This window comes from Pogona vitticeps, chromosome 2, assembly GCF_051106095.1.
Source record: "Pogona vitticeps strain Pit_001003342236 chromosome 2, PviZW2.1, whole genome shotgun sequence".
Taxonomy (NCBI): Eukaryota; Metazoa; Chordata; class Lepidosauria; order Squamata; family Agamidae; genus Pogona; species Pogona vitticeps.
This window is the reverse complement of record NC_135784.1, coordinates 242,890,154-242,915,832: the sequence shown is the minus strand read 5'-3', so window position 1 is coordinate 242,915,832 and position 25,679 is coordinate 242,890,154. Positions and strand designations below refer to the sequence as shown.

The 25,679-nt window shown below is 42.8% G+C and overlaps 1 protein-coding gene across 7 annotated transcripts in view; it reads left to right on the top strand.

Moving 5' to 3' along the window:
- Window positions 1-5,628: 5,628 nt before the first annotated feature.
- Window positions 5,629-25,679, top strand: part of CDC14B (cell division cycle 14B) — a 59,741-nt gene continuing 39,690 nt past the window's right edge. For 2 of the 7 annotated variants that reach the window (XR_013542078.1, XM_072992344.2), the window contains exon 1: window positions 5,629-5,905. Coding sequence is in view for 5 of the 7 variants with exons in the window: in XM_072992344.2 (XP_072848445.2) it covers window positions 5,728-5,905 (178 nt within the window). In the remaining 2 variants the exon portion in view is untranslated. Of the gene's footprint in view, window positions 5,906-6,751; window positions 6,877-23,384; window positions 23,573-25,679 lie in introns of those variants that run through there. The other 5 variants (XM_072992345.2, XM_072992342.2, XM_072992341.2 and 2 more) reach the window with 5 other exon arrangements.

Below are 25,679 nucleotides of genomic sequence, written 5' to 3'. Positions count from 1 at the left end.
GATCTAAATTAAAAAGTAGATAACAGACATTGCAAGAAGATGGTAACACACCATTGGGGAGTCTGTATTCCTGTTGACAAATACTGATTTACACTCTGTAAGCCATATGATCAACTGGAGAAAAAGTGCTTTCATAACCATCACCCAGGGACCATGTAATGTCTTCAGCTTTTTCACAGCAATTATGCAACAGGGCCTCAATTTAAACTTGTTTACAAAGATTCTTTAAGTTTTTTAAATCTAATTTTAAACCTAGTTGATGGAAGATATGAGGATTATAAACTTTTGCTCAGTTTTGACTCCAAATGACTACAAGAGATTCCCAATGCACTGAAATAGTCTGTGGACATATTGTGGGATAAGATACAAAATAGACAGTGCAAAATGTGTGCAACGTGTTTTTCAGCATTTGCTAAGTGAAAAATAAGTTTGTCTTTCAGCTGCCAATTGTATACCAGAATGTTCCCCATTAGCAGTACAGCCCTGACTGAAAGATGCACTGATTAAAGTGAGTTTGGAACAGACAGAAGCCTCTTGTGCCAGCTGGTCTCAGAGGTCTGACAGCAGAAGGCTCTGACAGCAGAAGTGCTGTGCTGGCTTAAATCAGGCAGCAGAAGAACAAACAAAGCAGACAAAAAAGAAGATATGAAGAAGAGGTAGGGTGAAAGAGGAGCAAGGTTATGCCACATCCAGACTCCACTAGCCCAGAGACATAGCATTAGTGACATAGCAAAAATTTCAAGTGCAAACTTATAAGAAAATATGGATAGCCCCAATAGAGGCATTTACATTGAAAGTGTTAAATCAGGAGGGAGTTTTACTCACGTATAAAGACTTGTTAACTAAAGATCAAACTATGAAAAATAAACAAGACTTGGAGAAGCTGGGTGTAGCAACAGATTGGTGGTCAGTGCTGAAATTGGAATCAAGATATAAAAAGGACAAAAATATGGGCTTTTTTGAGGGAAAAGTTCACGTAGATAAACTATGGATTTATACAAATGAGAAAATAACAAAAAATGTATACATATCTATTAGAGTATGACCTAAGATGAGAGGGTAAAGGAGGTGATGGTCAAATTGGCACAAAATTTTGGTTATAATATTGATATTGATGACTCGACAAGAATGTGGAAAGATAATTATAAGCTGATTAAACTAGTCAGCCTCAGAGAAAACATCCTTAAAATGTTTCACAGATGGCATTTTACTCTGGCAAGATTGGCAAAAATGTCAGAAGGGATCAGTAATGTTTGTTGGAAATGTAAAAAAAAAAACCTCTAGAGACTTAATATGTATAGTGGTCATGCAAAAAAGCCAAAAAAATTTGATTACAAGTTTGGGAAACATCATAAGAAATTGTTCATCAAAAATTATGTTTTAAACCCGAAATGTTATTATTAAATATAATGCCACAGATTATTGATTAAAAAATAAAATATAGTCTGTTGTATATATGTACACAGCATCCAGGTTACTCTGGGCCCAAAAATGGAAGAATGGAGAAGTACCAACGATGGAGGAGCTATTAGAGAAACTACTAGATATGCTTTCAGAGGCTGTGTGGGATCAACCAAGATACTTTGTAAAAGAAAGCTGGAAGCTGATATACAATTGGGCCCAGAAACAAATGGGAATTCAGGGATAGAAATAGTCATGGCAAATCGGTGCTCACAGATACCCTTTGATGATATTAGATGACCAGCCAATGGCAAAATCTCTGATACATATATGTAGTATGAATGCTTAGCATTATTTTTGTTGTTTATGTTATTTTTGTTAGGTCTTATTCTGTATGTTTTGTATGTATGAATAGTAATAGTATGTTTTAAAGAATATGGATAGCCATACATTTTGTTTTGAGGGGGAATTGTCATATTTTCTTCATCTGGCAGTATTGAAAAATACATAATCAAAATTAATGAAAGCAATATAATTGCACCCAACTGCCATCTGGTTTACACCCCCATATAAAATTTGGTTGTATGGTTGTTCCTTTAAATATGGGCTTTTTAAAAATAATCTCCTTTTGCTGTTTGTTTCAACTCTGTCCATGTCATGTCTCCAGTAAAATGAGCTAAATTGTGCCACAAAAAATAACTTTTAATTTGCTGCGGGACCCTTTATTGGTGTTTCCTTTAACAAATTAACACAGTAATGCATGTGGGATTTCTGTTTTTAAACAAGAATCCTTGAAAATGAAATGGAATTATAATATATAAATATCCAGCAGATGGCAGACTTATCCCAAAAGGAAGAAAACAGAATCAGAGCATGTATAGACTTGAGGTGCAAAAAAAGGGTGAAGGGAGAACAGCCACTAACATGCTAGTGCCATGCCTTTCTGTTTAACAGATTCAATAGATGCACATTTTCAAGTAGCTGTGTTTATATCTAAAGGGCTTTTACTGTATTTTCAAACTACATTTCCATTGCATTGTTTGAGGGCATTCAAAAGCATTGTAATCAGCAATAAGAGTGCTTTTTGGGGCAAAAACAGTTATAATAGCTTAGAGCTCTTTCCATATTTTTCAATAGGGCTGGTGCAGCAGAATTTCCCAAGAAACTGTGTTTCTTGTTTTCAAGGAAGCTTCACTGATACCAATATACCCAGGATTCAAATTACATATTCAGCCCCTTTCTTCTTGCTATTAAGTGTTTTTCCAGATCATATTCAATATTAAGTTAAACTTTAATTTGCTTATCCAGTTCCCAGAAGCTACACTGAACATTATAAAACAACAGCAGTAAAACAACATGAACACTGGAAATCCACAATATAAAACAGTTTTCTGAGTTACAGAATCCAGAAACTCACAATCACCAGAACAGGGTGATTCAGCAATTCTAGGAACTGTAATCTGTTCATCTAACAACCAATCAATTAATCAATCAGTTACTGGGCTTCATAGCATTCACCATAAGATATATTTGTGATTCTGATTCCATGCTATAGTAAGCAATGAAATAAATACTAGAGCTTGGAGGGGTGTGTGTCTGTGAATCTTTTGATTTAATTACTTGCTATAGCATGAAACATGACATCACAAGTGTCCCATATGGCTAAAATTATGAATCCCAGTGATTTCACTGTAACCATTGGCCAGTGACGTGCTAGAAGTATCATTTTGCCCATTGCCAATTAAAATAGGAACTCCACAATTCTGATGCTTGCGCATAAGCCACTTTCAGGTTAAAAAAAAAACATCCCCACCAATAATCCCTGCATGAATAGTGCATGTGTTATCTTCTGCCCGCACACCAATGTAGCCCATGAATTGTGGGCTGCCACATGCTTAATAATCACTCACATCCCATGTAGGTAGCAAAATAATGAAGCTCATTCTGCTCTGTGCATAATGCATTTGTCATGTGTTGAATTGACCAGATATAGCTCATCATCTAGCACCACTTCAAGATGTTTGGCTGTAAAGACTAAAATGGTGACTTTCCCCACGCCATTTCCCCTGCCTATGTCAAATGAGCTGGCAGTTGAACCTTATTTCAGCACTGGTGGTGGGGCAACATTCTGTACATCAGTTGAGGGCAGAAAACTAGTTTATAGGGCACAGAATAGGTACACACACAGTTCTATTGTCCTATACCCTGCTCGCAACCCTTGTGTACCTTTCAGTTCTGCCTGAGAAGTGCGCTCTCTCGCTCTCTCTCTGCCTAATGACAGTTGGCCCAGTTATCACTAAAAAAGAAAAACATTCTCTGCAGCATGGCACCACAGCACTTGAGGGCAGGGGAAAATGTAATGTATTAATGAGAGCAGAGAGAGAAATGCAGTATTATAGGGCCAAAGTTGTGGCCCTGTGTTAGGACTGGGTTAGATTAATCCTGCCATTATAACTGGGGTGGGGGAAGTAGCTTCTATGTCTGATCAGCAGAAAATTGCTCACCGAGTTTATCTAAACTTTGACAAAACTGGAGGACACTCCTTCCAGACTGGCCCATGCCAAATCTGAGGTAGCAAAGCTAAGTAATTGTTTACAGGAGTTCAAAAAGTGCTGAATGACTTCCAGTTGTTCGATCATTACTGACTGCCTTTCAGCTTTGCTAGATTTACACACCAATATCTGCATGTGCATAGGGTCTCCTGAGGAACACACTATTGCAGTGTGTCAGGATGCAGGTCTGATATATACCAATGATAAGAAGTGATGATAGCTTTTATTTAAAATTGGGTGGTGGGTGATTCCAGCCCATTTTATCCTATGCATTCCATAAACTCTTCTTCTACAGGGACCAAAATTCTGTTTCCTCTCTAGTGCAGTTGGTGAGGGAAAGGCAAACGAGTGGCATACAGGGGGGTGAGTGAGTATGGCTGGTTACCACAAAAACAAAAGAGACTGCAAGGAGTAGGCACAGTTTAGTCCACCTTTGAGAAGGAATATTTCAGAATAGAACTGAAATCACTCGCCTCCCCACCCCCACCCGCATGCTTTGATTTATGCACGCTGTTGTGATTACACTGAATTGACTAAATAATTTTATCTGGTTATTAGTGAAACTCTGCTTATGATCTTGAGGAAAATACTGAAATGTAGTGTTTTTTAGACTGAACACACCTTGAGTTTAAACAGCCACTCACTTTTTTTCCACAAACATTCCCATACTCCAAATGCAGAAAGCTGAAGGAAGGAAAGCTGAAATGTGAAACTCCAGTCCCTCCATCTTAATCCGACACTCTGCGATTGACGTCCATCCAAGCTGGAGCTAACCACAGCATCACCATACCGTGTTCATGTCAGCTACATAGTGTGTCTATTAAGGATCCAGCTGTTTCCCAGTATTTTGAAGTTCATGTGAATATGGAAGGCCCTTAATGCCATATGCTAAATGGAAGTGTACAATCTGTTAATTGCATGAATTTAATCAAGGTGAGGTATGCCAATGATAAAGGAAAAGGGTGTTGTGTGCAATTAATCCCTTCTGTAGAAGGGCAGTTAATGGCCTGTCCCCCCCCCCCCCGCACTGTACAGTTTTTCCATGTATTTATTGTGCGAAGTAATGAAACACTTTTCAAACTGAGCAAGTCTGGATGGCTATAGTTTCCACATAACTTGAAGGGGTGTGTGTATAAATGCATGTTTTGCCACCAGCCAGGAGGATAAGAGCATCGAGAGCCAAAGTGTTCATCATCTGATCTCCAACTCAACAGTTTCTTATAATTAATGCATAAGGGAACCGTTTATTATCCCGTGGCAAGGAGAGGGACAAGAAAAGAAGGCATTCAGGGAAGGCTCTGGAAGAGGTCACCAAAGCTCCGGAAACCAGCGCGTAGCCTTTCACACGTGCGTCGTGAGACAACCCCCCCCCTTTTTCCCTTGTGTCCATGATGCAGATGTTCAGGTGTATCCGTATGATATCACCGCCGGCCGAGGCTCTGCGATTGTGACGTCACACGGCCCCGGCCCAATGAGAGGCGAGCGGGAGGGAAGGGGCGCCCGAATGAGGGGAGGGAGAAGCGGCTGAGAGCGGGAGCCACGGCGGCAAGTGGCAGGTTGGGAACAGACAGGGGCGGCGCTTCAGGGAGCGACCGCAGCGCAGCGCAGCGCAGCCTCCCGCCTTCCCGCCGCCGCCGCTTCTGCTGCTGCTCCCCCGCGGCGCTGCTTGAACCCCCTCTGGAAGAGGGCGGGAGGGGGAGCGCGCAGAAGGGGCGGGAATGAGCCCGGCTGTCCTGCCGCGACAGCAGCCGCCGCCTCCGCTCCCGCCGCCGCCATGAAGCGGAAGACCACGGCGGCGGGGAGCCGGCGACACTCGGCCCCGGCCACTCTGCCGGCCACGCCGCCGCCGGCGGTCAAGAAGACGCGCAGCGCCACCGCCGCGCCCCCGGACCAGGCGGAGGACGAGCCCGCCCTGAGACCGATCCGGCGGGAGGTCTGCCTGCAGATCACAGGTGAGGAGGCGGCGGGGGGGCGTGTGATGGGGGGCGGAGGGGGGCCGGTTGGCGCCACCGGGGGATCGACGCCAACAAAGCAGGAGGCGTGAGCTTCGGGGGGGGGGGCGCGGACGGAGAGTCCCGTGGGAATGGCAGAGTTTGTCCCCCCCCCCCCCGAGCGTTACTCTTTGGCAGTGGCCTCTTCCCCCCCCCGGGCAATCGGGGCCCCATAGCCCTGCGGAGACGGAGGAGGGCAACCCTCAGGCCACCCCCACCACCGTTCCTTCGACCGAAGTCCTGCTCCGTTCCCGCGGAGTTACTTTGAAGCGGAGCGGGTGGTCCGTTACCCCGATGAGCCGTTGCCAGGAGGGGCTCAAGGCGGCTCTCGCCGGACGTTCCCGCGCATCGGGTTGTCGGGTCCACACGATCGCGAGTCCGGTGTCCGCGGTCCTAATAGGACAGCTTCCTAAAGTGCCTTCGAGGATGTGGATTTAAAGCTGGATGGAACTCTTGATTTAAAAAAAAAAACAACGGGAGCAGGCTTGTAAGCTCTGTAACGACCCCGCAGAATAAATGGGCGGTGGTATGAAAACACAAGCCGATGCAAACCGGGACCACCAGCGCACACCGCGTGTGGGATCCCGAAGACAGATCTGACCTAAGAAGATACCCTATGTGCCTTCTGTAATGAAGATGAAGTCGCTGGGGTTGTTAATTACTTTCTGCTAATTTATGAGCCGCGGTGACAAATTGTTGCTTCTCCAGAGTTGGCTGGTACACCAGAGTGGGGTGGGGGAAAATAATCCTCCTTTTTATTGCCTGCTCAGTGGGTGCCCGTTTTCCTGGCTACGGTTTGTGCAAGCATCTTTGATGACTCAATACTGTCTTGACATGAACATCATGGACAAAAAGACCCGAGGGCGGCTTTCGCAGGAGTTCCCTGCAGCTGGGTTAACTGCTGGGTTTGCTGTAGAAAGTACTGGATCATTGTAAGTAGTTCTGAGATTCTGGGGGTGGTGTTAGACATCAAATCAAGGGAGAGAGTCTAAACACTGCTGTTTTTTGCCTTTTAAAAGTTTTGATTACATACATTTGAGAAGTGATTCTTCCTCTCTGCCTGTTTTCAGTTTTAAAAGGTTTTATTGCATACACATTTTTTAAATAAACATAATACATTCACAATATAGCAAGATCTAGGCTTGTATGGAAAATGTATCTGTGATACAATATAGCTCCAATTGTTATAATTACATAGTTATAAGAGACAGAGTACTTAAGTAATCATAAAAATTGCAATATAATTGGACCATTTCTTTTTAAAAATCCAATTTAAATAAAAAATGGACAATTTTTTAAAAAGTATTTGATTTTGATCCACCCTGTTTGCATTGATAAATTATGTATACCTTGGGACAGTATGTAACATTTTGAACTAAGGGCTAGAGAGAAAGGAATCAATAAGTATACTGCCTGATAGTTGTGAGCTGGCTGCTGCAGACGATTCCCTCTCTGACTAGCTGCTTACAAGATACGGGAGGACAGGATGATTCTAGAATGATAAAAGGGTGCAGGAAATACAGTTTTTTAAAGCATGAAAATAACATGATTCAATTGAGTTGAAACCTGTGATATTCATGAGTATGTATATGAATATGTGTCATGTGAGAGAATGGGTTATGTAATGAATGGGTGTGTGTTGTGTGTGAGGATAAATAGATATGCATAAGAGATGTTACTGTAGTGAACAGAGTGACAGAATAGGACTGTGGAGAACAGGTTCAAATCCCCAATTAGGCATGGAAACTCACTGCAGAAGGAAAGTGGCAAAACCACTCCTTAAATATCTCACTCAATTTAGAAATCCCTGTTAGGGTTGCTCTGTGTGAGTTCCGGGTTGAGAGCCCAGAACAACAACATAAGAGAGGGGTTGCTCCACCCATCTATTACCCTTTGATTCTACTCACTCTTAGCATCATTCTGCCTCTCCAAAGGTAAGTCACAAAGGAATGTGACCTTAACAGCAACAACAACAAAATCCATCCCTTTGAGGGGACTGAAAGTCCTTCTCATAGGAGCCAAATAAAATCTTCTGAACTCCCTCATTTCTTTAGAGTTTCTTTCTAGCAGCAGATCAGCTCATTATCAGATCTCATAGCATTCTGAGTGGAACCCCCCCCCAAAGGAAAACCCCTCAGAAACAGTTAAGGGGACACAGTGGGTGGCAAGCACCAAGAGGGTTAGAAAACCCTGTTCTCTCTTTGGAGAACTTGGGGATTTGGCCAGATGCCCAATTAAGAATTAAAAGCACTTCAGACTCCAGACATAATATTCATCTTAATTTTCAAGTTTGTGATATTTCCTGCAGATGAATGCCTATAAAGGAAGATGGTTTTTAAATGTCTCAGCCCAGGTAATATAAATTTTTAGTGGAAAATCTGGAGGGCTACCTAGGATCAGAAAGTTACATTCCTTCGTAATAAAAGCTTGAATTAGTTGCAAACCGGTGGGATGTGGTTCCCCCCCCCATAAAACAAATTAGCAAAAATAATTTTTCAAGAATCATATTATTTTTTTAAAAAATGGAATCTTGATTGCTATCCATTTTTATTTGTTGGCCTATTTTTTCTTGTGATATCAATAATTATTTATTCAAACAATTGATGTAAAATTGCCTTGATTTAAATTGGACCTCGTACACACAAAGTGTTTAAATTCAATTTTTCTCTCCATTATACTGCTCGAGATAATATTTATATGAAAAAGATAACAGTCAGATGATGAAAGATTGCATGCATTTTCATAGAGGCTGAAACAAAAAAAAATTAGTGTGTGCTGAATCAAAAGGGCAGTTATGTGTTCTTATGTGCAGTTGTGTGGTTCTATCTTCCATTTAAAGAAAGTGGTCTTGTTAAGTATTAATCCAGCCTCCCCTAAACCGGAACCATCCTCCAGATGTGTTGGTCTAACACTGTCGACATCTCAATTCTATAAAGCAATTCAATTCCCATTGAATTTCATAGGAGTTGCATTCTTCTATCTTTGGAGGATATTTATTTTATTTTATTTAAAATATTTTACCCCACCTTTCTCCTTGAAAAGGACCCAAGGCAGCTTATAACAGTGAAAAACAATATTTGAGGTTGAAAACAATGAGTATACAATGCTGGTTAAATAATTAAAAGATAATATCTGAAACTACAAACAATGAGGGCATCTTACATAATTAAAAGGCTATATTAGACCTATGAACAATAAGTATACAAAAAAATTAATGCCACTCTGAGAAATGGAAAATACAAAAATGGAAAACACAAGTAGTACTAAAAATCCAATCAAACAGTAATTCATAACAATCCATCTTTTAAAAAAAATCACAAGGTAGCTAGTTACTGTGGGAAAGTTTGCCTGAAGAGAACAATCTTTGCCTGCTTGCTGAAGGACAGCAAAGATAGGGCCCGCGTGGCCTCCTGTGGGAGAGAGTCTGGGAATAGCAACAGAGAAGACCCTCTCCTGTGTCTCCATCAGATGCACCTATGAAGGTAGTTGGACTGAGAGAAAGGTGTCTCCTGATTACCTTAATACCCAAGCTGGCTCATAATGGGAGATACGGTCTTTGACCTAGCTTGGAACCCAGGCCATTTAGGGCTTTATAGGTTAACACCAGCCCTTTGAATTGTGCCCAGAAGCTGATCGGCAGCCAGTGGAACTGCTGTAACGGGGGGGGGGTGTTATGTGATCCCTGTAACCAGCCCCAGTCAGCAATCTGGCTGCTGCACTTTGGACCTGCTAAAGTTTCCTGACGCTTTCTATCGGCAGCCCCTCATAGAGCACATTACAGTAATCCGTCTGGGAAGTAACTTAAGCATGTGTCACAGAGAGATCAGATCTCTCAAGAAATGGACCAAGCTGGAGTCCAGATTAAATTGTAGGTATATAAAGGGAATGCTATCGTGATGGATGTGCAAATTCAGCAGGACAGAAACAATATGAATTATGATGAGTACAGTATCTGCAGGAATGTGATATCAAAAGAATCCTGAAGCTGCTGTTGTAGCTTGGTTTTCTTAATGTTTTTAAAAGCTTAGAGTGATCATTGTTTATCTGCTTAAGGAAATTTCCTCCTTTGAACTAGCTGTATGTTTTCTTCTGTTACATTGCAAAAGATTAGTCATATCATGTTTTGATTCTTATAGACAGTATTTTTCCAATCCAACATATAAATACCCAAATAACTACAGTAAAATGACTATCATCTATTTTAGCACTTTTAGACAAAAATTGCAATAAACTTTTATAACATGCTAGCATATAATTGAGTGCTAACTGTGGGTAAAACAAGGTTTATATTTAAAATCATGTAAAGCTTTTGAAGCCCCATGGAGCCCTGGATTTTAGGGGTTAGTATTATAGGACAGTTGCACCGCTGTGCTGTGCTGCTGAGGCATTAAATAAGCAATGGCAACCAGACTGAGCTCTAGATCAGAGGATAGCTTTATCTGTTTTTAAAATGTTCCTGTATTCTACATGCTAATAAAATAGGGAGAGGTTAAAATAACATGGGCCAAACTGTTTGCGTGTTCCTGAGATATGTACCTGTACTGGAAGGTCTGCAATTTCTTGAATAATGTGTGACAGAATCCTCAGAAAACTGCTCTCAGGTGTCAACCTGCATTTGGCCAGGTTGCTTCTTTTCAGCTTCAGTGACCCATCTAAGCACTATAGTCAGTTGCTTTATGTAGATCTTAGATCTTCAGAGCTAGAAGGGACCCTATGGATGATCGAGTCCATTCCCTGTCAAGGAGGCACAGTGGGGGAATCAAACTCCCAACCAAATGCCTAAACCACTGACCTATCCAGCAGTTCATACCAGGAGGCAGAGTTGTAAAACCGATGACCTATTAAGAGTACCAGTCTATAAGTGGGTTATGATAATAAATCCCAGACTCTTTTTTGGAAAAACCCTAGACATTATTTGCTTACAGAGTGGACTTGCTCTAAATCAGATTTAAAACATTACTTAGAAAGATCTTTACTCTTGCATGCTGTAATCTTAACACATACTTTTTTAACAACTTAAAGAGACATGTTTTGTTTTTGAAGGCCCATGTATTTTATACTTAGAAAAATATAGTGGTTTATTTTTTTAAAAAAAATCATATTAGTTTTACAGTCATATAAATAGTTAAGTAATTGTTCTAGCTATCAAAACTCTTTAAAGTAGGTATTTGTAAAGGCACCAAAAGATTAATAGTCTCAATTAAGGAACTGTGAGCTTGTAGAGATGGATGTAAGGGCTTGACTTTGTTTACAGAAAGTTGTAGAGGGGCAATAGCTAGAGGTGCCACTCTAAAGGAATTACCATTACTCAAGGGATTGATTGATTGATTGATTGAGTGAGTGAGTGAGTGAGTGAGTGAGTGAGTGATTGATTGATTGATTGATTGATTGATTTTGCTTGCTTGTTTGCTTGCTTGCATACTGCCTGACTTAGTGAAATCACCACTTGAGTGGTTTACATGAAGTGAAGCAAAAATGATACAGAACCAAGCAAGAACAGAATTCACATCATTAACGCCCCCCCCCAATCAGACATTACAATTGTAATAGAAAGGCAAGCACCTAATGGCACCTGACATAAAAATAGAGACCCTAATAAAATTACAATAAACCACATGAACTAAAGAGACAAAATATAACAAAAAATAGCAAAACATACCAAAATATGGGTCATGAGTTGGTTTATGGAGGACAATGCTGAAGGCCTCCCTAAAAAATTCAGTTTTAACACGTTTTCTAAACATTTGGAGAGAAGAAACCTGACTCACTTCTGAAGGAACTCTGTTCCACAAAGAGAGTGCCACTACAATAAACTACAGAAATTTTAATAGGACTTCCAGGATTTTCTAGCATTTTGTCATGGGAAGAAAAAGGCCACAGGATTGGAATAACTTCAGTCAAATTAGAAAACAAGACTGATCTGATCTGTTATTTCTCATCTACGTATATTGCTATTAATACAAACTGGATGGAAGAACTGCAAAAAACTTTGACAATGTGCACTAGACTGAGTATTAAGGGAGACAGAACAATTCACCTAATATTGTGTAAAGAAGTCCAAGGAACGCTGCAAAGCTGAGATCCTACTTCAGGAACAATTGGGCTCTACTTACATTTTTTTTAATGATTGTATGATCTGTGGTCTCATAATATTTAAATAGAATATTTGATCCCTATTACCTAATGAAAAATGTAAATTATAAAATATTTTAAAATTTAAAAATATCATCATGTGGAACTGTTTTTTTTAAGAACAAAAAACATTTTTAAAAATTCTGATTTAAATTGTAAAAATCAAATCTTTATTTTAAAGAAATTATTGCATCCATATCACTTTACAGTCCCATGTTTGCACATTTTCACTGGAAACTTCAAAAGACACCACTCATGGTCTTCCCACGAATATTTGTTATTTACTCTCTTTTTTTTCATTTTCTAATTCTTTTTAAAAAATCTTTTTTGAGGTGGAGGTGAGTTATGCTTTGCTTACAATTAAAATGTAGAAACAGCCACAAGGGAAAAAAAGGAATATACACAGCAATACAAAAAGATCACTAAAGGAATCATGGAAACCCCCTGGTTATAACTTTCGATGTATCATTCAGCTGCTGTTTTTTCTCTTATGTTTGTTGAAGTGGACTTGCCAATGAAAGCTCACATATATATATATAAAGTTAGTCTTTAAAGTGTCACCACATTTTTTTTACTTTTTCCACTTTTTATCTCTATTTTGCCTTTATCTGTACTTCTTGAAAGATGAGCCCTCTAAGAGAAGAGGTTTATAAGTATGTTTGTAAAGGGGGAAAAAGCATCTAGGCATTATTTCCAAATAGGTGACACACTGAAATTGACTTTGTCCCTTCCAAAGAAAAGGCCATTAACCAAGGGCAGTTTATAACTAGAAAGGGGAGATACCTTCCTGAAACGTGGGCACAAGACAGCCCCACTCTCTTGGTCCATGTATGAATAGCCTCTGTCCCTAACATTGAGGGTCAGTTCCTGTAATGGGCTTGTATAAAGGGGTGCTCTGTCAAGCTGACTGTTTGCCGAAGCTCTATAAACCCAATTTGCCACCTGTCTCAAAATTTAAAAAGTAATAACAATTAACAAGTGTTGTATCTTGTGTCATAGAGGGCTTTGCAAACCACAATATATTGCTAGTGCCTGTGTCAGGCTTGGTAAATCCTCAGTAATGCAGGCCTGTCCTATATGTGCATGTACATGTATGGATAGATAAGTCCCCCAGGACTGCTGTGTTAGAGCAAATTCTCATTTTGAAGCATTGGGCTGGGGTGTAGAAAACTTTCACTGAGTGACTTCTAGGAGCTTCCTTAGCTCATGAGTAGCCCAGTGTTTTGAAGGGTTTGCTGGAGGGTTAGAGGTAGCAGAAGGGTGAATGTAGTTTTTTTTAATTGCCCAAACCCAGTGAGAATTCCAGTGTCTCCCCCACATGAGATCAACTTACTGACAATCCAGTGACATGTCTTCTGCTTCTTTGCAACATGGTTTGATGAAACGTGGCATGGGACCGTTGTTTCCTTGTTGGTGTTTTTGTTAAAAATATTTTTAACTCAACCTTTTCCTTAAAAAGGACCCAAGTCAGCTTACAAGAATTAAAAGACAGTATTTATGTTAGTAGCAATGAGTATACAGTACTAAAAGGATCAGTGAATACAATACCAAAAAAAAAAAAGCAACATCAAAACACATTCAATGCAAAAACCTCACTCAAACAGCCATTCATTCAGGGAGAGCTTGCCTGAAGAGAAAGGTCTTTGCCTGCTTGTGGAAGGAAAATAAAGATGGGGCCAGTCTCGTTTCCTGCAGGAGGGAGTTCCAGAGTCTGGGAACAGCAACAGAGAAGGCCCTCTCTCGTGTCACCACCAGCAGGTCCGTATATATGAAATTGGTTAGGCCAAGTAGTAGTAGTAATAATAATAATAATAGTGATGATGATATCCCAGTGGCAAAATATAACAGATTTGTTGGAACAATTTTTGTCCTAACTATATTTTGTCTGTTTAAAATACAAACATTGTACTTGGCAAGTGGATGAATCTTGGAGACATTGTTTGCAGCTCTTTGGATGACAGTGTTGGAATAGAATGCCCCTGAAGGCCTACATTCAGGACTAGTTCTGTACAAATTCTGTAACTGAATCCAGCTCTGAACAAATAAAACACCTTGTTTCATGAGGGTTTAAAATTACCTGCCTTATGTTGTTTAACATCTGCATGATATCTGTGGGAGAGAAGTCCTGGAATTGGGGGTGGTTTTTACTATTGACCATCAGAGCAGTTGGTGATGTGTGCTGGATCAGTGTTTGGAGGCAGCAGTAAGCTAGATGAGGTTAAATGGAGTTAACGCAGATAAAACAAAGGGGTGCCTCATCGGAAGACAGGTAAGAATGGGGAAAGGAGTTCAGTTGACCTGACAGGGGCCCTCCTGTGTTGGCCCCTTCTTTGTGACATGACTGTCTTGGGAAGCATGTTATTTAAAGTGAAGTGAAATTGCCTTTTTTTAATGGCTTCACCATTGGCAGTTCCTTGCTTTGAGAGGCTTTGTTGGAACCTGCTCTGGTTGCTTCCCTTCTCTCCCCCCCCCCACACCACCCAGCAAAGACCTTCTTATTCAGCCAGGTAATTGCTTCATAAGTTGTATCGCCTGTTTTGTTTGCATTAGTGAACAGTTTTTATTGTAGTGTTCTTCAGTTTTGTTGCATTTGATGGTGCATGTTGGTTTAAACTGCTGTTAGCAGCCCTGAATGGTATGTTAATTCTAGATGCTCTGGGTGGTTTTTAAACACTAAGAGAGGCCACACACTTTTTCCATAAATTAAAAAAGAAAATGCAAGGGCAAAATAATACAGTATTTTAGTACATCAGATTGCACCAGTGATGCCACTGCAAAAGCATCAACAGCTCCTCCATGGCACAAAAAGCTGTTATGTAGCACAAGCGTGGTATAATTACATCATAGGGAACACCTGGCGGCAGGAATGTTTCAGGAGTAGGGTCATACTTCCACACTATTAGGGAGCAGAGCGGGTAGGTGGGACTCGTCAGCCATGTAAGGCAGCCCATCTAGGAGAAGGAAAACTCTGATTTCAAACCTCCACTGCCTTGTGGCTATATCCACTGATGGAAAAGGCTTCAGGAGATAACCTCGAGGCAAAATCCGGAGCCGGAGTCCCGTAGACAGTTCGTGTTGTTCTGCCAACTCCTGCGACATCGCTGGAACCAGTTGTATTGACTCTTGCCTCTCCATTGGACTATTTCAGTGACGTGGAGAGGGGGGATTTGCTGCTTGGGTAACAGCCTATCCTCCGTATTATTCTACCCAGGCTTCGTGCTCTGGAGAGGACACTCCAGCTTTGCATACAGTGCCGAAATAACACAGGAACTAGCAGTTACTGGTTATACGTTTTGCTCGATTGGCGTAGAGCATGATGCCAGGGGCTACTTCTGATGGTGGGAGAGCCGAAAAACAGATCAATAACCCTGCACCATGCAACAATCAGAAGAAAACATCTGCCCTAAAGTTGGGAACCTGGAATGTTCGGACAATGACCCCTGGCTTTTCTGACAACCTGCAGGAAATAGACGACGTGCGCAAGACAGCTGTTATCGACATTGAACTGAGTAGACTGCGGATGGACCTTGTTGCCCTGCAAGAGACGAGATTGCCAGACATGGGATCTGTCAAGGAAAAAAACTTCTCATTCTTCTGGCAGGGAAAACCATTGAACGAGACCAGGGAATATGGTGTTGGCTTTGCGGTCAGAAATACTCTGCTGAGATCCATTGTTCCACCTACTGTGGGGAGTGAAAGAATCCTGTCTCTGCAGCTCCAGTCATCAGCGGGACTGGTCACCCTCATCAGTGCATATGCACCAACACTGTCATCCACAACAGAAGTCAAAGACAAATTCTATGATGATTTGGCAGCTGCTATCCAAAAAGTCCCTGAGAGAGAGCCGCTGTTCATTCTTGAAAACTTTAACGCTAGAGTTGGTGCTGATCACAACTCTTGGCCCACCTGTCTAGGCTGTTTTGGCATTGGGAAGATGAATGAAAATGGCCAACGCTTGCTGGAGTTTTGCTGTTATTATGGTCTTTGTGTCACCAACATGTTCTTTAATACAAAGCCTCAACACAAAGTTTCCTGGAGACATCCAAGATCGAAGCATTGACATCAGCTTGATTTGATCCTCACTAGACGTTCTAGCCTATCTAGTATTACGATCACACACAGTTACCAGAGTGCTGATTGTGATACTGATCATTCCCTGGTGTGTAGCAGAATAAAACTGCAAACAAAGAGATTGTATCACACTAAAAAGGAAGGAAGGCCATGTATAGATATCAACAAGATTCACAATCAAAGAAAAGTGGAGGAATTTGCCCAAGCGCTTCAGGAAACCCTTCCAGGCCCGGCTGATGCGAATGCACCTGAACGATGGGAACACTTCAAGAATGCTGTTTATAACACTGCCTTGTCCACATTTGGCAAGAAGACCAAAAAGACAGCTGACTGGTTCGAAGCCCATTCGGAGGAGCTGATTCCAGCCTTCGAGGATAAGAGGAGAGCTCTAGCAGCATACAAAGCCTGTCCTAGTGAGTACAACTTGCAGGCTCTTCGAGCTGCTCGTAGCCAAGTCCAACAGACTGCCAGGAGATGTTCCAATGATTATTGGCTTCAGCTCTGCTCTCAGATACAGATAGCAGTGGACACAGGTGACATCAAGGGAATGTATGACGGTATCAAGCAGGCTTTAGGTCCAATACAGAAGAAATCTGCTCCCTTGAAGTCTACTACAGGCGTGATCATCCAGGACCGAGCACAGCAGATGGAACGCTGGGTGCAGCACTACTCTGAGCTATATTCTAAAGAGAATGTAGTAACGGAAGAGGCACTAAATAACATTGAGTGCCTGCCTCTCTTGGAAGAGCTGGACAGTGAACCAACTTTAGCAGAAATAAAAGCGGCCTTGGATTCCGTTGCCTCTGGCAAGGCACCTGGAAAGGACAATATCCCCGTTGAAGTTTTGAAGTGCTGTAAAGAGATCATCACCACTGAGCTGTATGAACTCTTTTGTCTTTGCTGGAGAGAAGGTGGAGTACCACAGGACATGAAGGACGCAAACATCATCACATTGTATAAGAACAAAGGTGACAGGGGCGACTGCAATAACTACCGTGGTATCTCTCTTCTCAGTGTTGTAGGGAAGCTGCTGGCCCGTGTTGTGCTGAAGAGACTTCAGGTGCTTGCAGACAGAGTGTATCCAGAATTACAGTGTGGTTTTCAAGCTAATAGATCCACCACCGACATGATATTTTCCCTCAGACAGTTGCAGGAGAAATGCAGGGAACAACAACAGCCACTCTTTGTGGCCTTCATAGATCTCACAAAGGCCTTTGACTTGGTTAGCAGGGATGGACTTTTTAAAATACTTCCCAAGATTGGATGTCCACCTCAACTCCTTAATATCATCAGGTCCTTTCATGAGGAAATGAAAGGCACTGTAGTTTTTGATGGCTCAACATCAGATCCCTTTGACATCCGAAGCGGAGTAAAACAAGGCTGTGTCCTTGCGCCGACCCTGTTTGGGATCATCTTTGCTGTCATGCTGAAGCAGGCCTTTGGAACTGCAACAGAAGGTGTCTATCTCCGGACTAGATCAGATGGAAAGCTCTTTAATCTCACTAGATTGAGAGCGAAGACCAAAGTCCAACTGAAATGCATGCGGGACTTCCTCTTTGCTGATGATGCAGCCATTGTTGCCCACTCTGCTGAAGACCTCCAACAACTCATAAATCATTTTAGCAAGGCCTGCCAAGACTTTGGACTAACTATCAGCCTGAAGAAAACACAAGTCATGTGCCAGGGCGTGGACTCACCTCCCTCTATTACTATCTCCATGCAAGAACTGGAGGTTGTTCATGAATTTGTGTACCTTGGCTCAACAATCTCTGACACTCTCTCCCTAGATGTCGAGCTGGATAAACGCATTGGGAAAGCAGCTACCATGTTCTCTAGACTCAGAAAGAGAGTATGGCTTAATAAGAAGTTGACGGCATACACCAAAATACAGGTCTATAGAGCCTGTGTCCTGAGCACACTCCTATACTGCAGCGAGTCCTGGACCCTTGTGCATGGCAGGAGAGGAAGCTGAACACCTTCCATATGCGTTGTCTCCGACGCATTTTTGGTATCACCTGGCAGGACAAAGTTCCAAATAGAGTAGTCCTAGAACGAGCTGGAATTTTCAGCATGTATACAATATTGAAACAGCGCCGTCTACGTTGGCTTGGGCACATCGTGAGAATGGCTGACGGTCGGATTCCAAAAGATCTCCTGTATGGAGAATTAGTGAAGGGAAGCCGCCCCCGAGGGAGACCACAGCTGCGTTACAAGGACATCTGCAAGCGGGATCTGAAGGCCTTACGAATGGACCTCAACAGATGGGAAACCTTGACGTCTGAGCGTTCAGCCTGGAGGCAGGCGGGTGCATCATGGCCTCTCCCAATTTGAAGAGACACTTGTACAGCAGACCGAGGCAAAGAGGCAGTCCCGAAACAAGCAAAACCAGGGAGCTGGACAGGAGACAGATTGGATTTGTCTCCAGTGTGGAAGGGATTTTCACTCTCGAATTGGCCTTCTCAGACACACAAGACACTGTTCCAAGACCTCCATACAGAGCACGATACCATAGTCTCTCGAGACTGAAGGATGCCTACACAGCGTGTTTCGAATGTCCAAACTGTGTGATGTTATATACAGCGTTAATATATGGAAAGCCAGTTTTATCTCTATTCTACAAAGGGGCAGGGGGAGGATAGAGAATAGTTTCCCAAGTACGTACTGTAAACCGAGATGAGATTTGAACCATGGATTTTTTTGGCTTTATGATGAACACTGGGAGCCACTCTGTGCCACTGACTCTCTAAAAAGACTATTTCTCCCCTGTGTACTATTTTAAGAGCATCTTAAAATTAAATCTCTTTTTGACTGGTACAACAGTTGGCCTTTGTGTTGGCACCTTGCCTGGGAAATTTTAATAAGCTATTATAAAGGGCTTTTCAGATGATGAGTCTTGCTCCCCTTGGCTTGTGCAGGACACTCTGTTTGGGCTGTAAGCAAATTACTGCACTACCATCACTATATATTGAAAGAGGCTTAGATGATGTGCAGAACACAGCTGCTGGTTGTAACACAGCTGCTGGTTGTCTAGAGGAGCTTGTCTGAGCAATTTGTTTTTATTAGTAAGTGCCAGGCCTTCAACAAGCCTTCAACTAGTGGGTGGGGAGTGTTCGGGGAATTTTATGTGTGTGCATGTGTCTGGTCTCTGGGTGTCTGTGAATTTCGTTGTATGGGTATACTGTGTATATACAGTACTTACAATGACAATAAATTATTATTATTATTATTATTATTATTATTATTATTATTATTATTATTATTATTATTATTATTATTATTATTATTATTATTATTAAAGAATTCCAGGAGTTGTATAAGGAGACAAGATCAAAGCTCTAAAAAGTTAGTTTTTTTCCACTATAGTTTCCAGAATCCCTTACTCATCAGAGCCTATAGCCATGCAGGCTGGGGATTTCTTGGAACTGTAATCCGAGACATAATTTTTCAAAGCTCTGGACAAGCTGACACTCACAGTTCTCAATACAGCACCACAAGAAAGAAAATTCAGAAGGACCAGAAGTTGATGATGGCATCTAAGACAGGTGGGAGGCTGGTTTCTGGAACAAGCAGGGTGATGCCTGGGGTTGTTCATTTTGAGGAGCTGAATTGGGTGTAATGAGGTTGTAAGGGTTGGTGTGTCCAAGCTGGTTTCCTGGACAGCTGCTGATACTCAGGCTGGCACTGCACCCTGGTAGATATTTTTGGTGACAGAGAGCCAAATGTGACTGGTTTGCTGTGGCACCAGAATCCCAGATACTGCAGAAGATAAGGTATTGGAGACAGGCTGCTGCATTGATTCTGTCTGTATATCAAAATAAGCCTCTGTTTCCTGATATCTGTGCAAAATGATACACTGCCCTTTTAAAAGATTTATTTAGGGAGGAATCACAGCTTTGAAAAGTTTGCTTATTTGATTACAGCTCTCAGTATCCCATAGCCAGCATAGTCAGAAGACACTCCTCCATTTTTCACCCTTCCACAAATGCATCTCAGGTGTGAGTTCCTGTCACTCTCTCTTGAGTCTTCAGCACTTTCATAAATCAGTTGCCAGTGTTGACCATGGCCAGACTGACTCAGGGAACCTGGCAGATGTCATCCAAAAAAGTAACATTTTCAGGTTCTGATTGGGGTCAGGTTGGTCAGGAATGTGGACAAAGGAGATGTGCAAAATTGGGGAGCATTGTGACAGCAGTGGCTTTTTTCAGTGCTACAAGGCTGCTTGAAAGCATATGAATGGGACAGATAATGAGAATCTAATAAAAGAAAGAAGAGGGCCTAAGTAGGTTCAAATTTAGGAATGAGGAACATTCCTAAAGATGTTGTTAGACTGCTCCCCCTGCATTCCTCACGAGTAGCTTTACTAGCTAAGGCAGATGGAAGTTGCAGTCTTCAAACATCTGGAGGGCTGCATTTTGCCCATCCAGGTTCTAGCTAATCTTTCAAGTAAGTTGCCAAGTTAGTGTTTCTTCCTCTTAAGACATCTGAAGACAATCTTGGTCTTCTCCTCCATCAAACCTGTAGCCCAATGCTTATGCATATTAACTCAGAAGTAAGTCCTGTTTGCTCAGGGAGACTTACTTCTAGGTTAAGTGTACATAAGCTTGAACCTATCTGGCATTGGTCAACACACATTTCCCATTTGAGTGTATTTATTTAATATAAAGTGCACCATAACGCAAAGATATTATGCTGCGTCTGTCTGTTCCCATTACCGCAAAGCTTGCTCATGACACACATTAGTCACTCTCCAGCTGCAAGCTTTTACTCTGTAAATATTGACAACCGATTTATGAAAGTGCTGAAGACTGAAAAGCACGAGAAGCAAACTCTGGAAGTCTCCCTTAATATGAAGTTAAAGAGCTTTCAGAAGCAGTTGTGGGAGGATGTGAAATGAAGTAGTAGCTAGTTAAATATGGATTGTAGGGGCTTTGGGGGAAGGTTGTTGACATAATCTATTTTAATTAAAAATTTGACATGCAGTAAGGAAGAAGAGTAGAGCTTGAGCTTAATGGGTAAAAATACAGGGTGGTTATATCTTTTTATTAGTGTTGTGATCAAACACTATAGCTCACAGCTATGCTTCCCAATCCTAGGTCCCCAAATTTTGTTGAAGTGGAATTCTCAAGGAACCAACCAGTAGACTTGTTATTGGAGTTGTAATCCAAGAACATAGAGTCCCAAAACTAGGAACCACTTAGTGAGGGAATGGGGCTTGGGAGCAGGAGTAAGCCTGTGGAGCATTCTAGACTGGACTCTTGTCCCAGTGGCCCAGATCACATACACAAGCTGGAGGTTCTCCACGATTCACTTGTTAATTCTGTCTTGATTCCAGGAAATTCAACCTACTTGGTTCTTTCCCTGCAGTCTTGATCCTGCTGAGAACAGTAGAAGGGAGGGTAGATACAAAGCTAGTACTGTATAGCTTTTGCCTGCTTTCTCTGGTTGGCTGGTGCTGCAGGAGTAAGCTCATGCTTACATGGCCATGACTCCTAACATGTGTTTTGCTCCTCCTTGTAGTTGGTTACAAAGCTGTCCTGCCATTCCTTCAGAGAGAACAAATCATGATTACTGTATTGCCGTCAGCCTGTTAAAAGAAATATTTCATGCTTGATGAATTGCAAAATGTAAAAATTTCTCCTTTATAGATGTCCAATTCTTACTTTGCAATTGATTTGTGGTCAACATGTATTGCTGTAGGGTCTACACTGGGTATCTTTCATGATAATAGGAGTGGTAAAGGATTTTAAAAAATCTTCTGCCATGAGCATTCCATAAAAAGTTAACGCCCTGAAACACCACCTCCACGCCCTACAGTTAGCTTCTTTCAAATGTTATTGCTTAACCCACACTCTTAACACTCGCTTGGCAGGACAAGAGTTCTCAGCTTATAAATGATTAAAAGTACATTATTTCCTTAAGTGTTCACATATTTCTGCCCATCAAAGGAACAAAATGGTACTTGATAGCCTTAGGCAGAATTTGGAATGGGGAGAAGCAGCCTTGTTTTGGGGGAACTGTAATTTCTTTCACATGTTTTCCTTCACAACCACCAGAAGTGGAATAAAGTAGCATGCATGCCTCTTAGCAAAGATTAAGTGGATCTGGAACAGTGTTGCTGATACTTCTATCATTGTTACTGATTGTTACAGCACAAAGTTCTATTAACTCCTGAATGTCTTGAATGGGGAGGGGAGCTATTGTTCTTTATGGCGCTAGGAGTGTTGATCAGCTCAACAGTGCAAAAATGTGTGTGCCATCCTATTGTGCAAATTGACATGTTTAATACGCGAATTTTTACTGACTTTACTATATTTAAATTTCCTTTTAATGTGTGTATTCATAAGCCTCTCTGCATTTGTGCGCGGGTTCATGCATACATATCTCCATACACAAATATACTCAGAACGACATGTCAAGAGCATAAGGAAGAGGGCATTAGTTCACAAAAAAAAAAAAAAACTGACACTTGGGTTGTATGGTGTGGCTTTTCCAAAGGCCTTTAGAATTCGTCATATTGCACCAACCCGGCTCACGGGGAAAAGTCGAAACGTCCCTGCCCAGCGAAGTGGTTGTGAGGGAGTTCTGACTATTGGACTCTGAGGAAGGCAGAGGGGACATGGTCGCCGAGGAATAGAGCCGCGCCTGACAAGCGCTGACCGCCCTCGCCAACAGCGGGATGAGCTTTCCCCTCTATCCCCCTCGGCTCCTCGAGGGCTGGGTTGCGACTCGCCAGCCTGAGGGACTGTGTGTGTGTGTGTTGCGCCTCACCACTTGGAATGTGGAGGGCGGAGAAGGAGGTGGCGAGCAGCTGGCGAGTGGCCCTGCCCTGACTAGCCAGCCAATGGCCGCCGCCCAGGCGGGGACCTCGGGAGCCCTGCTTTGACGAACGGGGCTGCCCGGACCATTCGTGTGTGTGTGTGGCTGGGCTGCCTGGGGCGGCAGCATTAGCCTCTGCCACCTCCGGCGCGCGGGGGACGAACCCTTGAGGAGACGTGCTCGGACTCCGTCGGGCCGCTTTTGCTTCGCCTCTCCCGCCGCCGCTTGGGGCAACCCAGCCGTAGAAGTTGGGTGCTCGGGACTGAGAGGCGCTCCCCTCCCCCGGCAAACTCCCGAAAGGGGCGGCTGAGGGTTTCGCCACCGACTCGGGGCTTCGCTCGGTGAATGCGGGAGCGACGGGGAAGCGGCGCCCACCCCGCGTGCCAACGCTGCCTCCTGGGACTGGCCTCGGGAAGGGAGACGTGGCCCCCTTTCGTTGAGGAGCGAAACTTTTCGGCGAGAGGGGAGGAGCGCCTCGGCCGCAGCCATTTGCAAGAGCTCTCTTCCCCCCCCCGCCGCCGCCGCCGCCGCCGCCGCCGTGCCTTGTTAAATGTGTGTAAACTATGAACGCGGGGAAGGACTCGCGCCTCTGCGTGGAGGTGCTCAAAGGTGAGGGGAAGCCCGGGGTTCAGCTCCTAGCTGGGGAGAGGGCGGGCGGCGGGGCCGGGAGGCTTGCGCTCCTCTCGCCTCAGGGGTAGGCAGGGGAGAGTGTGTGCCTGGGCTGGGTGGACTCGGGCCTTTTAAGAGTTGCAGCCTTTTTCCGCGCAAAAGTTTTCTGGAAGTGCTCGGGGGCGCCGGGACTGCTGCTCGGTCGCGGGGGGGGGGCGGGTGTTCCGCGCTCGTTGCGGCTCGCCGGGGCTGCTGTTTTGCTGGCTTGCAGGTGGGTTGTTTAAAAACCGTGCAGGAAGTAGGCGGTGTAACAAAGACTGGGGAACGGCCATTCTGTTCTCCAACCCCCCTCGCCCCCACTTTCGCCCACCCTTTGGTACAGGCCGCTCTCGGAAACATTTAACTTTTTGGAATCTTTCTCCCCCCCCCCAAAAAAAAAAAAGTTTTCCTGATGTGTTTGTTAATCATGTAACAGCATTCGGTCAGCTGCTGGGCTCCTGAAGTTGTCCTTTTGTTTGCATGCGTACAGATTGGGTTTTTAACCGTCGTACTTGCACCGTCAACCTATCGGTGCAAAGTTACTTTCCGACTGGAAAAAACCAAACAGATTACAAGGGATCAGAAGAGGGATGAATCTTAAGGATATAGCTAAAACCTAATTAAATTCTAAAGATTTCACTGGAGCTTTTGCGGTTTTCTACTTCAAATACATAGCACAGGGCAGCAGTCCTTAAATGACTAAAGAATTAAGCTCCCTGGCTATGGTATAAAATGTTTAGTTGGCAGTAAATTGCATTGGAAATCATTAGGACTTCCTCCTGAATAAATAAACAAGTCTCAACAATTGCATGTTAGGCTGATTGCTTTGGAAACATAATTATGTGCCAGCAAGTGGACTGATATATTTACATGTCTAGCAGAATTTTAGTTTTTTGACTGACAGAATCCCAAGCCATGATACCTACTGGCGATGTTGACTATGGGATGGTTGCTATTAAAAACAAGTTAAGTGGATGTTGGTAACAAAGAGTGTGACTAAAAAGAAAATTAAAAATCTTGGTGTGAAATGTAAATGCTGTCTTGCCTTCAAAACAGAATAGTTTTTCATCTTTCCATAGTTTTATTTCATGCCTTCTCGTAACAAATTAGAGACAGACAGTAATTATATCTTCAGAGTTACCAGTCTGACATTCTGTGGCCCAAAAACATTTGGATGACTGAGCAGCAACAAAGATCCCCTCCCCACCTCCCTCTGAAGCAGTAATGCAAGGAGTACAAACTCCTTGAAATACCTATGGAGAGGAATTGCCTGTAGAACTTGTTTGCAGGGATGTGACCACCTGACTCCACAATATCCAGGTATCAGGTATGAACAGCTGTGCGGGGAAAGCCCACAGACAAAGATCTCTGCAGGTGGTAGGCTTTTCCATATACAGTATGTTGGAACTGTGATAATGTAAGGTTCCAGACTGAAAGGCGCACCTGTACACTTTTGACCTCTGTGCATGGAGGCTTTCACTTGCAGGTTATCTATGGCTATTACGTGGACCTTGAGGTAGTAGTAATGATGCTGCAGAGCATGTGCCTTGTTCTAAAGCCACATGAGGCTGGGGCTGCATCTCTGAAGCCCTGTCCTACACATGATTATCTTTTTCAAGATACAGTCATGTGTTCAGTTGCATGTCTATTTTGTTTTTCCTCTAATGGAATTTAGTAGTGACTGAAGATCAGGAACATTCCTGAGGTAGGGTAGAGACCTTTTAATACATCAGAGGGTAATTGAGTTGTGTCACTGACTTTATTGTTGTGAATAAACAAAAGCAGTGCACACTCCATTTATCCGAAGGTGAGGGCAGCTCATACCCAATAAAACTAGTTTGTCTTAACCATTGCCACAATCTCTTTGGCCAGAATCCTGTTGCTTTGCTGCACAGTCGTGTAAGGCCAGTTGCAAAAGCTGAGTAAGTTGGTTACATGCCCAGAGCAAGCTAGGAAAAAAGATCTCTTTCACAATTGTGATATTCTTGCTGCAACAGATTAACATGACTGCTTCTTTGTGAACTTTAGACATTGACTTTGCCTGACTACCCAATGAAGTTTCGTAGGT